At 38.3% G+C, this 16,311-nt stretch overlaps 1 protein-coding gene across 20 annotated transcripts in view; it reads right to left on the bottom strand.

Moving 5' to 3' along the window:
- Positions 1 to 16,311, bottom strand: part of LOC126299110 (uncharacterized) — a 285,821-nt gene that overhangs the window by 62,397 nt on the left and 207,113 nt on the right. For all 20 annotated transcript variants that reach the window (XM_049990801.1, XM_049990795.1, XM_049990804.1 and 17 more), the window contains one exon: positions 3,826 to 4,064. In XM_049990801.1, the coding sequence (XP_049846758.1) occupies positions 3,826 to 4,064 (239 nt within the window). The remainder of the gene's footprint in view (positions 1 to 3,825; positions 4,065 to 16,311) is intronic.

Consider the following 16,311-nt stretch of genomic DNA (forward strand, 5'->3'; position numbering starts at 1 on the left):
CTGTTTGTTTGATACCATTTAATTCCTTTTGGAAGTTGGCTTCACTCATGGGGATGGATTTTGGTGATGTATCATAGAATGAAAGCTATTATGGGTCACTGGGTGTTGATAATTGACTGGTATTACCTTATCTGTGGTGTTAGGCTTCACATAAATCTTGAAAGTATGAGTACGGTCACTGGTGTCTATGGTTAGATCAAAATAATCTATGCAGTTATCCTCAAACTGCATTTTAAATTTTGTACTGTTGTAAGATTATTTAATTAAGATAAAATATGTGACATATTAACTAATGAACTATTGTCATTTATAATTTATTAAAGACAAGTTCATTTTTTTCAGCCACATCTTTGGAATGTGTCACCAAAGCTTATTGTTCAATTATGTTCTTCTATGTAGAACTGTTATAATTTGTCTGTACTTTATTAGTTAATGTGTTACATATTTTAACTTAGTTAAATAATCTTACATTGCAAGTACAGTGAAATACCTCCCTTGTTTTTCCTGTTCTAACATTAACATTCTCATCTCTGGAAATGGAGATACCCTGTACATGCATTAGTTTAAAATCTTTGATCCAACAAAGTTTCCTGCACCACATACTTATATTTGTACCTGATAATGGCGCAACAGCCGAAAACTAGTTTGTTTAACTAATTTTTTTACTTAGAAAGCACAATCTTTCACTTCTTGAGCGTGAAAGTTTCACCTTTCCAACAGAAATCTAATTTTTGTGGAACACCTGGCCGAATATCATCTGTTATTTATTTATTGCAATGAAAGTAAGTTTAATTACAATGTATTTCATGCAATCATTGTTTTATCTTCATGTACATACTCACCCCACAGCACAACTGTGATCTTAAGTATTCGTAAGATACATATATATAAAACATGACGTATTATTCAAATAAAATAATTGCAGGAACCACTACTTATGGAGTATGCATAAAATATTGTCAATTGCATGAAATTCTACTTACGGTTGACACTTGGATATACCATAAATATCATTTTATAGAACTGAAAATATTTTATCGAAGCGCCATAGCTATTGTTTTTCTGTAGTTGTGTTATTTAGCTTCTACGTTACGTTTTATGTGACCATATGTTAATTGAGGGAATACTTGAATAATACCTGCAAATACATATTGAATATAATGCAGCTGATCACATGTGTGCTGTGTGGTGCGTGAATACATGATGATAAGAGAGTATTGTCACGAATTAGATTTTACCAACGTGAGATAAACATCAAAATAAGATAATACATACGAGAATTCCGAAAAGCAAAGAAGACACAATGTTAAAAATACAGTTGTAAAAATATACTCTGATTGTAATAAATAAACCTAATATTTGTATGGCATTGAAAACTGTTTGTTAAGTTGGTACATAAGTTTGTAGCGTTTTAATTTGCATGTTGTTATTCCGGTTGCCGTGGGTTTGTTTATCGATTGTCATTTTTATTTGTAGTTCACTGTTGCTATTTGAATTCACATATTATCATTTTGTCATTTGGACATAGCGCGGGGGGCGGGGGGGGGGGGGGGGGACGTCCTAGAAAATGGAGTGCCAAATGGAGAAATCGCAACATTTACGACGTATTATTTTGTTTCAGTGCAAGAGAGGGGTGACAGCAGCTGAGGCAGCCAGAAACATTTGCGTCTTGTATGAGGATAATGCCACTGGACAGAGCGCGCTAAGGGAATGGTTTTCTCGTTTTAAGAAGGATAGTTTTAACATTAACGGCTCTCCGCGTTCAGGAGGACCTTCAGGATTTGTTGAAGATAATTTAAACGCATTAATCTACAATGATCCAAGTCAGTGTACTCGAGAGCTGGCAGATGTGATACACTGTAATCATTTCACCACCGAGCGTCATGCACTGGGGAAGGCTAAAAAATCGGGTGTATTGGTACCGCGTTCTCTAAGACAAAATTACCAGGTGGCCATATGTGGAACTCTGTTTGCTCCTCTTCAACTAGCTCGTAAAGAATACCGACCATGACTACCCTGTATCGATACTGGGGGCGAGAAATAGTGTTTTTATGCTAACATAAGCAAAGGAAAGGAATGGTTGAGCTGTGCAGCTGGTGGAACAGAGACGGGGCGGTGTAATGTGAATTGCTTTCCCGAGGTGTAACCATCACTGTTGATGTTGACATTTACTGCCAACAACTGAGACGTCTTGCACACGCAGTCTGAGAACAACGGCCAGGAAGACTGCGTGAAGTGATGCTACTCCACGATAACGCCCTCCTGCATTCTGCGAGACTCAGCAAACAGAAAAAAAAACCACTATGTAGGAGTTGGGTTGGAAAGTACGAGGGTCGTTCAATACGTAATGCCCCACATGTTTTTTCTCAGAACATATTTATACTTAAGAGTCAGAATTTATTGAGGATATACATCAACATGGCTTTTCCACGTCCTATTTTTCTACGTAGTCTCCTTCACGTTTTACGCCCGTACGCCAACGTTGTGCAAGCGCATGTATTCCCTACTGGTAAAAGCTGTTGTACTGCAGGAGTAGCCACGTTTTTCACTGCATGACTGGCACTCTCGTCATCTTCAAAGTGTGTTCCTCGTAAAGAATCTTTAAGCGGCCTAAAGAGATGGAAGTCGGAGGGTGCCAAGTCTGGACTGTAGGGTGGATGTGGCAATTATGTCCAACCCAATTTGGTGATGTATTCCCGAGTTCTCAGACTTGTGTGTGGGCGTGCATTATCGTGTTGGAGCAAGATTTCTGCTGGATCCTTGTCCGATCGAACACGTCGGAAACGGTTCTTGAGTTTGTTCACAGTCTTCAGGTATGCCTCTGAATTGATGGTTGACCCTCTTGGCATCACATCCACGAGAATGACGCATAAGACTGTCACCACGACTTTTCCGGCAGAGGAGGTTGTCCCGAATTTTTTCTTTTGTGGTGAATGAGGATGATGCTACTAAATGGACTGGCTTTTGTTTGCGGCGCAAAGTGGTGCACCTAGCTTTCGTCATTCCTAACGATCCGTGAGAGAAAGGCCTCTACGTCGGTCTCAAAACGCTCCAACAATTTAGATGAAATGGCCTGTCTTTAAATCTTGTAGTCCGCTGTGAGTACCTCTTTGAATATACGAGGGCCTCGATCACTGCAGACGCTCTTCCAATGCTGACCGACAACTGCAGAGCCCATTATCGAGTTGTGATAAGCCGATCGGCACGAATAATGGCATCCGCGCGATTCAGCAAATCTGGAACAGTGGCTGTGACAGAACGTCCCGCGGGGGGGCTGACAATGGAGCTCTATTTCTGCATTTCCTGAGGCTGTAGCTTTCTGTACCCATCTCCTAAACGCACTCCTAACAACTGCAGCATCGCCATAACTGCACACAAACGTTTGTGGATGGTCACCACGGTTTCTTTTTCTGTACACAGGAATTCAATAACAGCACGTTGCTTGTAACGTGAGTCGTATGTAAACGCCATTTTTACACTGTACTACGGCTCTGCCATCTGCCAGAACGGTTCTAAACTTCACCGACGGACTGAACAAACATCAGATGTAAAGGAACAACAAGGACGTTTGTCTATGTATATTAATGGCTTTTTTTACTGCAGGGCATTACTTATTGAACAACCATCGCAATTGTGCACCCCCTTATTCGCCTGATCTTGTGCCCTCAGATTTTCACCTTTTCCGCTCCCTATCGAGCAGCTTCCAACGAACTTTCTTTCCGGATGAAAATGCCCTCTGAACATGGCTCGACGATTCCTTCGCCTCAAAACGACGTCATTTATATAGTCACTAGAGGCGGCAAGTGCAGGGCGGCGTCGTCTTACCTGGGATGAAGCTGCATGCCGCGAAAGAACTCGTACATTATTGGCCGCGGGGGGTCGTCGCACTGGCCGCGACGCTTGCCGTCGATCAGAAGCCACAGGCACAGAGCCAGAGCCACCAGGTTGAGCGTCCCCACCAGCTCCGGGTGCGCCTGATGGATTGCGTCGGCGAGGTCCGGCCGTAAGGCCAGCAGGCACGAGAACGCCAGCAAGGTTGTCACGTAGTACGCTACGCCGTTGAGCTGCAACACATACCCGTCACATGTCGTACTAGTAGTTTTACCCATCTGCAGATCGATTTTACAGATATATCGGACATATTGTAGTACTGCAATTTAAGAACAAAAAAAAAAAAGGGGAATTCGTGTGCAGGGTGTAATGGGACATCATCCTCTAGCATTACTTTTCCTCAACAGTAGCTGACGATATCAGTATTATTTTTCGAATTTTGAACAGGTCAATATTATCTCAGTTGCGTTTGTCAAAACTTTCGTATGATTTTATACACAATATGTTATATTCCAAACTAACAATTGTGAAAAGGAATTACTTTATTTTGGATGTTATTATCGACAAATACTAGTTCTGAATGTACAGTTAAAATTATTTTTTTAGAAAAATTTGAAATGACGAATTATTTGGCACACTTAAAATTTCTGTTATTAATTACGCAATCTAGTATTGTTTACTATGTTTATTTCTGGATTCATTTATAAAATAATAATCGAAATTGATAGAAATTCATTTGTCAAGAAAAATTGTAAACCCTTTGGAATGTGGTTATTACAGCAGAGTGAGTAGTAAGCATGCCTTTGATACGGTCGGACGTAATTTTGTATTTTACGCGAACAATGTAATTTCAGCTTTGTTAATGTGAAAATTCAAAACACTCTATGATATACTAAAATGTGACAAAATATATGAACGTGACAACAAAAATTTTGCAACAACGATCTTCAAAATTATTTAGATCAATTCAACCATGAAGACCTAAAATGTGAAAATTTCAGCTTCAGGACAAGAGGACCTGGAGCCAACTCTACACGAAAAGCAAAGTAAACTAGAAATTTTATTGTAATCTTCGCTCCTCTCAAATTTTTCATAAAAGACTTTGCTTATTGTGGACAATAACTGGAATCAGGAAGGAGGGGGCAGATACAAGGGATATTCGTAAATACCTCCGAGACTCCAGAAGGTAACTGCGCGAAAGCTTGGAGAGTTTGAGAGATATAATTTATATCAGTGGATAGAGCATCTCTCCAAGTTAAGCGCCGTGGTGTAATTGCACTAGGAGGGAGGTACGTCAGTACACGTAAACAAGTCATCCGCCTTCAGACGGGTAAGCTAATTAACATATTTCCAAAGCAGGCTGCTGACGCGCCTTCATGGGCAATTTGTGTCACTAACAGAGTTGTAACAATACCGCTGACTATCTTATACTATCGGAAATATGGGTAGACAACGGTAGCTTTCCTAGTAGCTTTGCTCAGTTAAGGTCGTACCCGTGTTACTTCTACGTTAGGCATCAACTAATAACGATCGCTTACTTTACATCTGCTATCACTGTCTTACTAGATTCCCCTAACACCTAAAACCATCTACAAACTGAGTGAGGGAACATAAATGGCTACGTAACATACATTTTTTTTCTACATACTTATCCCCTTGTCTGTCACTAAAAAATAAACAGTATTTATAGCAAAACTGAACTTCTCAATGTTTAATTCAGGTTTTATTCCAAAACTGTTGATTTGCAACTTTAAACAGAGAGATATTGCAAGATATATATATATATATATATATATATATATATATATATATATATATATATATATATAAACTTGTACCAAAAATAATTGCTTTGATTACATAAAATCACAGAAGTTACACGATCAACTAACTTCTACTACTTACGAAATGCAATTTTTTAGTGTGTAAGGAATTAAAATATACAACAGATTAACATTCAATGATGCGCTATTCTAATTATGCGCAACTCAAACAAACAAAGAAACAAAGAAAAATGGTCGGCACCCAGTTTCTCTCTTACGCATTCATTAATGTTGCTTTCCCTACCTCTGCTACCAATTCTGTCGGTAATCCTACCATTTACTACGTCGCTTAAGCAGTGTACCACAGCTCCCGAACCGTAGTTTTGTTACAGCGCAACTCCAACAACGTCTTCAATAAACTCCCTGTGTATTGATGCAAGCCGCATCACAAACTGTGCCCGCACTTAGTATCTGTAATGTGAGTCACGTACTAAGCGTCTGTAATGTGATTCAAAACCTTGGAGAGGTGCTTCCTCCACTCATATGTGTCTGTTTTCTGTTTATCTTTCATTTTCGCGCAATCATTTTCTGAAACCCCAGAAGTACTTGCGAACAATCCTATACAGGCAGTTACATACTTACAGTTCAAGTTGGATGACAACGGGACAGTTATTCGTCCGTTGTTTTATAATAGGAACCATCCATCTATTTGCATAAAATAGAAAGACCTTAAGTACAAACGAAGGAGCACGTCGACGTTTAAAACCATTTGGAGCACTGAAGAACAATCGGAAAAGCAATTTATTTTGAGTGGTTCTGACGTGTCACACCAGCTCTAATTTCCAAAAGTAGTACGTTTGAGTTTTATCAAACGAATATGCTTTAGAAAAACTGATATGGACAAACTGAATGATGGACATCTTATTCCCTGAAATCTTCTGAGAAACGGATGGAATGCTGTCAACTCCTGTTTTTGAACTGAGATCGTCGTATACATCTAGATCTGCGTGGATACTCTACAAATCACATTTAAGTGCCTGGCAGAGGGTTCCTCGAACCGCCTTCACAATAATTTTCTATTATTCCAATCTCGTACAGCGTGAAGAAAAAACCAACATCTATATCTTCCCGTGCGAACTCTGATTTCCCTTATTTTATTATGATGATCGTTTCTCTCTATGTAGGACTGCGGCAACAACATATTTTCGCATTCGGAGGAGAAAGCTTGTGATTGAAATTTCGTGAGAAGATACCGCCGCAACGAAAATCGCCTTTGTTTTAATGATGTCCACTCCAAATCCTGTTAATTACAGTGGCACTCTTTCTCCTATTTCACGATAATACAAAACGTGCTGCCCTTCTCTAAACTTTCTCGATATACTCCGTCAATCGCATCTGGCGAGCGTCCCACACCGCGCAGCAGTATTCTAAAAGATGAGACAAGCGTGGTGGAACCAGTTTCTTTAGTAGATCTGTTACATTTTCTAAGTGTCCTGCCAATAAAACGCAGTCCTTTGTTAGCCTTCCCCACAACATTTTCCATGCGTTGATTCCAATTTAAGTTGTTCGTAATTGTAATTGCTGTGTATTTAGTTCAATTTACGACTTTTAAATTTGACTGATTTATGGTGTAAGCGAAGTTCATAGGTTTCCTTTTCCCACTCATGTGAATGACCTCACACTTTTCATTATTTAGGGTCAATTGCCAATATTTATTCCATACAGATATCTTTTAAAAAACCCTTTCCAATTTATTTTGAACTTTTAATGACTTCACTAGTCGAAAAACGACAGCCAAATCTGCAAACAACCTAATACGGCTGCTCAGATTGTCCCCTAAATCGTTTATATAGGTAAGGAACAGCAATTAACACTACCTTGAGGGACGCCAGACATCACTTCCGTTGTACTCGATGACTTTTCGTCAATTACTGCGAACTGTGACCTCACTGACAGGGCGATACGAATCCAGTCACATAAGTGAGACGATATTCCATATGCCCGCAATTTCACTACAAGCCGCCTGTGTGGTACAGTGTCAAAAGCCTTCTGGGAATCTAGAAATACGGAATCAGTTTGAAATTCCTTGTCAATAGCACTCAGCACATCGTGTGAGTAAAGGGCTAGTTGTGTTTCACAAGAAAGCTGTTTTCTAAATCCGTGTTGACTGTGTGTCAATAGCCCGTTGTCTTCGGGGTAATTCATAACGTTCGAACACAATATGTTCCAAAATCATACTAAATATTGACGTTAATTATATGGACTTGTAATTTAGTGGATTACCCCTACTACCTTTCCTGAATATTGGTGTGACCTGCGCAACTTTCTACTCTGGATACAGATCTTTCGTCGAGCGAACGGTTGTATGTGGTTGTTAGTGTGGAGCTATTGCATCAGCATACTCTGAAAGGAACCTAACTGGTATACAGTCTGGACCGGAAGACTTGATTTTGTTAACTGATTTAAATTGCTGCAATACTCCGAGGAGATGAGCGTAAAAAAACTAATATCGTTGACCAGAGCTTTCTGACCAATATAATGATATATTCTACTGACTCGGTGATATAATCAGAACATTCCCACTTGCACTTACTGGACAACGTGTGAAGGAAAACGAAACAAATTTTGGAAAATAGGGGATGAGTTTAAAACATTTTCAACGACGCAGTAAGGAAGAAGTTTTCTTGCTCTACTTATTTTAAGTAAATGCATTTTCATGACAGTAGCAAAAAAATTATATCTAATGAATTATGGATGACTTATTTGTTTGGAACACATTTACGACGTTCGTGATATGCCTTGTTCCTTGATGGAGGGTGTATTTAAAATTAAATTTTCGTTGTTCGTAAATTGGGAGGAAAAGAGTAATTTTGTACCGTCATCTCGTTTGATATTTTCAAGTTGATTTTGTTTCATCATTTTTCACTCCAACGAAATGGCTCCGTCCCAACACACTAAAACGTATGTTGGAAGAAGTAAAGCTCAAATTCCAGTCTCGTCATCAAGACTTAGATTTTCCGTGGTTTCTCTAAATGACTTATGACAATCTCAGAGACGATTTCAGTTTTCTCCATCATCCATGTCTAACCTGAACACGTGCTCCTGCTGTAATAGCCTTGTTGTTGACAGAATGATAGCCTCATCTTCCTTTCCTTTTGTTTCAGTGTCATGCAGATTAAAGGAAATATGACGTCCATCATTCAATTCGACATTAACGGCTTGCCAAAAATACATTGTTCTCCCAAAAAACAAAAAAAAACAAAAAGATTTCTAACAAATTATAGGTACAGCATATCTGGGTCACCTTCAACATGACACTGAGTCGTGAAAAATGAATTTGTCTTAACCAGACCACGTTTAGAGGTAATTGCTTATTATTAATAACTAATTAATACTTTACATACAGCTACCTCATGAAACAATAGTGTTTAAATAACAGTGAAGAGGAAAACAAAATTAAAATAAGTATGTAAAATAAAATCTATATGAATCAGACTAGTGCAGCATTTTTCCTGAATAAAATATTATAGCAATCAGGTAGGAAGAAAGATCATTGATTTCGGAAAAATACAAGTAGTTTTCTTTGAAAAGAGGAACCATGGATTTCTCAGACATATGTAAATTTATTAAACGAGGGATTCGAAAGTAGGTGTGTTTTTAGAACGAATCTTTAACTCCACAGTGGTATTTGTGCCACCTAATTATCCCTTCATCCATTATCTAAAATACGCACCGTAGATACAACTTTCTTGAACAGTGACGGCAAGTCGTAACGGAAGGTGAGAGTGTGGTATAAACAAGTTGTTTCACAAAGATATAAACCTATAAGAAGAATTTAACGGATTCAAATTCGGCAGGATTGTTGCCATAAAATTGAATCTAGATGTCCTAGCCACAGGTCAGGACATGCTTGATTAGGCCTATAAACTTTTAAGCTTTTTTTCTCCAACTTGTTGTCACCTGCGGAGATCATTTGCGCTGATTCATAGAATTTATTCACAGCATACGCATCTCACTACATCAGTTTCCTTGCGCTTGGAACCTTGGGACCCACATTTTCTTTTTTATTTTCATTAGAACAGTAATGTAATGATGGGACTGTCTTCTACGGCGTAAAAACATGCACTCTCCTGTTTTCTGCTCTCTAAAACAAAGAACTTCTCATCGACATCGTGAATTCGCTTAGTTCATCCGGGTATAGGATTTTCTTAAGAACTAGTAAATTCTGAGGCTTTTACTACGTTTGTGTGAGGATGATCTTTAACTAGCAACTAACGTAAATAAGTGTGTCTATTTGCTGTTGTAAAGAGAATTGGGTGAAACTATAAAAGGGGCGATCACAAAAGATTTTTTCCTGCTATTCAACATCGTCTTTCAACTAAGTTACAACCTTGCAAAAATGTTAATCGGGAACGGAAAATTAATGTCTTACTATCATCGGTTCAGACTAGCCCCAAGAGCTGCTTGTACCTGCACATAGGGCGATCAAACAGTCGATGGGTGTACCGTGATATTAATAATGAGAGAGACATACTTAGGAAGACTATTACAGAAAAAGTGGGCCGATACTCGTCGGTAAACTAGTTTTAGTAGCGCTATATTCGAACGAAATTCACAAATTTTGAAATATAATTATCTTCCACAACATATGAATAACTATGTCACTTGAAGTTAAAAAAAAATGCTTTACCTGAAAATCTTATATGGATCATACAGACGTTTACCATTACCAGTATAATTAATTGTACACTTTTCATCCATACTATTGCAATTCGTTGTAATTAGATTCATCCTTTGAATACCTTGTAGAACAATTTATCCTAAATACGCAGTATTACAAATATTCTAACGGATCATGTTGCAAATAAATAAAAATAAACTGTAGCTGACAGGAGACCTCAGACCGTACTACCCATCAAAATATAGTAGCTTATAGAAATGTATGAAGGAAACGAGTGCAGAAGACGTCCAATGAGAGCTAATCTAAAAGAGTGGTCCATTAACATCAAGGAGGAAGAAGATACGTTGTACAGTAAATAAAAGATGGATTAATGGGTACAGAATTCAAGTACCATATCAAGTAAAGCCTTCCGCTATTTAGAAGACGAAGACGAAGAAGAAGAAGAAGAAATTAACAACCAATTTCGAAACTGAAAGAACTGAATACTGCATCAGAGCCGCAAGTTTTAGCAACGCAGAATTTAAAAGCACTAAATTACAATACTTCACATTTATGGAGACAATATACGTGGAGGTGTTGATATCTTGGAGAGCATTTCAGTTCTTTTAATATAGAGATATGATTCTGAGACAAGCCGCCGTTAGGAGGGAAGAAAACAAATTTTTTCAACCCAGTCTTGAATCCTGGCGTTCTAGATGACTATTGAGCGGATCCGCACTGGAGTAGTACGATCTTCCAAGATGGACTTTGTATGGATCTTGATGGACAAATGCGTCCCATTCAAGTTCCTACCTAATCTCTAATGTATTTTAGTTGTATCTGTAAAAGGCGGTCCCCTTTCATTCGTCCTAGCTTGCAAATATTTTGTGTGACACCACAAACATTCAAATATGCAACTTCACTGCGCGCTGAGTAAATTGTTAACCCCTTTTTTATGGCTGTGGAATAGGATCATGTCCAAATTAAACAGTCTTCATTCCTAAACTGAAAATATGTGATGACATTTGAGGTGAAGAGAAGAAAACATGTTAACAGAACAAATGGTTTTGTGAGATGAAAGATGTATAAAACGATTTTTTAACTTACTCACCAGTTCGGCAGAACTTAGCCCTAGTATTATTAACTTTCTTCCAGAATGATACCAGACTATCATCTAATTACAGAAGAACGTCACCCAATTAAGAATTATTAAATGTTTAAAGCTTCAAAGCATTGAAAGTTGAAAGTTCCTTACTAATCTGCCTGTTAATATAGATAGTACCCATGACCATACAGATAGATGAAATGTTCTAGATCTGAAGAAACACATGGAAATAAAAGTTAATCATTGACAGAGGGAGGTGGCGCAGTGTTGTGTAGCATTCTGGACTCGCATACGAGGGTATTAAATCCGTGACCATGAAGTGTGATCAACATTAGTATTAACGAGGGACAAGTACTGTTTTACAAAGTAGACAGTTACGTGAAATTTTATGTAATATTTTGTGTGTGCAATTTAAACACTGTTTTACTGCCTGGCAGGCGTGGCCCCACCAGATATTAAAAGGAAAGTAGCGGCCAGGAAGGAAAAGACAAAGGCGGTGACCTCACCTGGCCACCCGCTGTACAAACGCCAGCCAGCCCGCCGTCGACTAAAATCTAGAAAAAGCATCCTGCACGCAGCATAAAACATCTTCGGGACAACGCAGCAAGCGAGACTGGTAATGTGGCGAAGAGAAAACGCGTACCTTCGAGAATGGTTAATCCCAAACGAAGAACTACCTTCCGGCCATATGGAAGGATGGACGATATGGAAATCACTTAATAGGCTGCGCTCTGGTGTCACACGATCCAAAGAGAATATGCGCAAATGAGGCCTCTCAAATGAACCGGCACTGTGTGACTGTGGACACACTCAAACCACCACCCACCTCACGCAGTATGTGCTGTGCCCAAGCACCTGCACCATGAAGGATTTGATGAATGCCACCCCGGAAGCGCTGGACCTGGCCAAGTTATGGTCCAAGACTTCATAAAATAAAATAAAAAAACTTGAACCTGCTTATATATCTGTATACTTTTATACTCTTCTTGTATTTGTTATATGCTTAATATGTATGTGTTAATCATTCTGATTTTATGTATGATGCTTCTGACACGATTAAATATAAAAAAATTGCAGCACTAAATAAATGATAGGCATCCCTTGAAATAAATATACATGCTCTTAACTGAACAGTAAGGTCATATTTTCCTACAGCCACAATAGTTGTTGCATCACTTCCTAAACTGAACCACAACCGAGCGTGATCTTCTGCCGCCTAGAAGGATTTTAGCTTTAGAATACGCAAGCTGAGCTACAGACCCCCCCCCCCCCCCCCCCCCCCCATGTGTGTCCCATGCTGAACATATCCAGCTACTGGGATCATATGGTCATGCTGTTACCTCCAAGCAATCAAGGCATGGCTTATAGAGCAGAGGAGTTGTAAATGGCATTCCCTGCAGGGGCGATTTTGACTGACTGTGACTGTGAAGGCTCGTACTGAAACTGATAACGCACAGTGACTTAGCAGTAGCAGTGACTCTGTGACTTCAGTCCATTGGACAGTGATTTTCAGAGGTTTTACGGTGATTTAATTAATAATAATAGTAAAGATCACAAGATCTGAGAGACCTGTGAACAGTAGAACACTGAATAAGTGTGAATCTCTAAACAATAATTATTGGAAGTAATCTTGCCAATTTTTTTTCTGTAGCTCAGAATTATGTAACAGTGTTGATCAGTGGCTCTCAGTGTTTTGGAAATGCACACAATGGATGTGGAACGTGATCGTGAATTGAGTGCTATCTCAAAAATTGGTGCTATGAAAAAGAGGACTTCGAGATTATATTTGCAACGCCTCGCATCAAGATAGCAACATTGCATCAAGCACGAGGCATCGAGCAGACGACAGCTGAAGCTTCGCAGCACGCCGAAACCCTTTGCATCTGGTGTAACAGCAGAGAGAAGCTCTTATGAGAGGGACAGTCATTACCTCACCCGACGAGGAGGGAGGCCTTCCACGTAACAGATGGCCAGACATTGTAAATTTTACGGCCTGCCACTTTCATCTCTGTTAAAAGCCCACACCCACAGCTGGTAGAGCACCGGAACGCAACACAGTGCAGTCTACTGACAACCGTGGGTCAGAAATGAGTATACTGCATGGAAGTGAACTCTCAACATCACCAAACACAGTCGCTGTCGATAGTGAGGCTGAATTGTCAAGTGAGAGAATGGTAGTAAACATTACTGATAATGAAGATAAGATGATGAGGTTTCTCAGGGAATTATGGGTACCAACTGAAAATTCTTTAATAGAAAATAAGCGATAAACTGATTACAAGCAAAAGATTCTTGAGAATAGCAAGCACAATCTTAGAAAAACCAGAAGCAACTAAAAATTCCACTAAACAACTTATTTGTTCTATTAAAGAAAAATTACAAATTCAAGCAATTGCATTCGTACATTCAGCTGAAAATAACAGCAAAAAAACTTGATTCTGTAAAACTGGGCAACTCTGCAACTTAGGTATTCCTTTGTGACGTCAGTGTGCTCAAGCTTTTAATTCTTAATTACCATACCCTTCGTCAACATTCAAAATATAGCTCTGCAGCATTGTCTTCTTGCATATTGCTGCAATTAATTATGGAAACTACAAATACCTGCATTACCCAAGAACTAGTCATAATGACATTTTGTCATTAAGGTGTACAAACGTGTCTGTAGGTTTCTTGGGAACGTTCACCTATGGCCAATAAATTCCAAGAACTCACTGACCGAGGGTACGTTGATATAAGTAAGTCACCTGCACAGGCCATACTCTATAAGAGTTAAATTTTAAGAAAGTGTTCTTCAGCCATTGGAAAGCGAAAAAGTTATTTCCACAAATTAGGTGACCTGCAGAAATGCATGGTATTTTAAATGGTAGAAAACAAGTTTCATTAGCAAAAATTTTCGAATTTTTCAGTTAAAAAACGAAGTTTTATTTCCCATGTTTAATTTGTTTCTAAATATAATATACAGTTGCTCAAAATACTGCGTTAAATGTGTGATGACCTCGGTTTTCCTCATAGCACTGATTCTGTAAGATGCACTGATGGCAGAGGACAAATGAGAAGTTGCTGAAGCGTATCAGCCTACTACTGAGATTCAGAAATACAAAGTGAATGTGATACAAGTGGTAGATTCAGGAACATAGAACAGCACAATAATACAAAACCCTTATGACAGGATTAAAGTAGGTAATGCAGTCCCATAGTTACCAATTCAAGGGGTAACAATAATCACTGCAATAGAAGCTAAAAGTAAGCTAATAAGAATACAGATTCCATTAGACATCAGGACAACGTAAATAAAGCAGACAGTTGTGATGATACCACATTTATTTGAAAGGGTAATACTAGGCATGAACTGGTTAATAAACAAAGGAATTAAGATAGACTTTACTAACATTAAACTCTATGTAAATTTGAATGCAAAAATGGGTACAGTAAAACAGAGGAAAAAGTATACAAGGGTAAAAGTATAGACTGCGAGGGAAAGCTTTTTGTGAAATGCTCCAGACAAACAGGGTGAATTGATAACTGAAAATAGACATACAGGCGACGGTAAATATGCTGAAACTACTCGCAACAACAAAATACAAGGTATTTCAGAAATATCACGTTTGGGTGCTACAGAACCTATTGCTCTAACAAGCATTCCAGCTGGTATGGGTATATCAAAGATACTGAAGGAGTGATGAATAAGCTATCGCATTCAACTAGAGGAATGTATACTATTAAAGTGTTAATGGGTAAGAAACCAACCAACATAATTGGAGAATCCCTATTCTTCCCCCCAACTCAGGGTCTCACAATTGACGAGAAAAGGAATCAGGCGTTCCAAAAACCAAAGAACAAGGCAGAGAAGAGAAAAATAAGGGATCACAGGCAACATTCAGCATAAGTGATTCTGTGTTAGTTGAGACTAGACGCAAATCTTTCAAGATCAATGTATTGATCGAAAAGTTCTATGAGATACATGAAGGACCATATAAATTAGTTTGTATTGCTCACCTTAATGCAAAGAAATTGTAGCCTGTGGATCGAAATAAAGCAAAAGGGCGTACAATATTGTAGACTTAAAGAGATATTGTAATAGTTGACAATAAGACCCCAAGCGGTTTTCTATGCTACTATGCAAACTATATACTTCAAATGCAAGAAGGCCCAACACACTGGCCATATTTATACTCATATACATTTATGTATGACCAGGCGTTCTCCAAGTATCCTACCAGTCTTATGAAATGTAAAGCTAATTTTTCTCTAGTTATTTTTAAAAACTTAGATTGAGAAGATATACTAGAAAATGTGTAAATAACAAACAAGACCTAAACTTCAAGATAAGATATAGCTTGTAAAGATGTCCAAAAGAAAAAGTAACAAGAGTGGTGTAACTTGAATAGCATATGTGCAGGATAAAATTCATAGGGTAAACGATATTTACAACAGGGCAAAAAAAAGTTGTTCTATCCTAAAACAAGAGCTCAGTATGCTTTACATAACTATGACCAGTATACAGACATGTAGATGAACACATATTCCATCAGATAGAACTTAATGAGCATGATGAATGTGTTTAGATGAACAGAAAGAAAAAACAAAAGATTCATTAATAACACATTATAAGTGATAAAAGATCAAGACCTGTCTTAAGAAAAGAAAAATGTCTCATAATGTAGAAATGGCAAGTTATTGAGTCTTATAGGTAACCAGCTGAGGAAACAACTCAGTTTATTAAAGAATATTGAAAATGGTAAACGATATTAAAGGAAATAGGTGACAAGCAGTGCACCACATGATAATAAAGAGTTTATTCAGAAGTTATTTAGTTGGTGATGAATATTCTGCCTCTAACAGACTGATGTGAAGAGAAGTGTATTAAGCGAAGAATGTTTCTGCCACTAATTTACAAAGGAGAAAAGTAAGCTGGTAAGTAAGCATGAGATAACATACAGAAAGGTTATGAC

Source organism: Schistocerca gregaria, chromosome X (genome assembly GCF_023897955.1).
Source record: "Schistocerca gregaria isolate iqSchGreg1 chromosome X, iqSchGreg1.2, whole genome shotgun sequence".
NCBI lineage: Eukaryota > Metazoa > Arthropoda > Insecta > Orthoptera > Acrididae > Schistocerca > Schistocerca gregaria.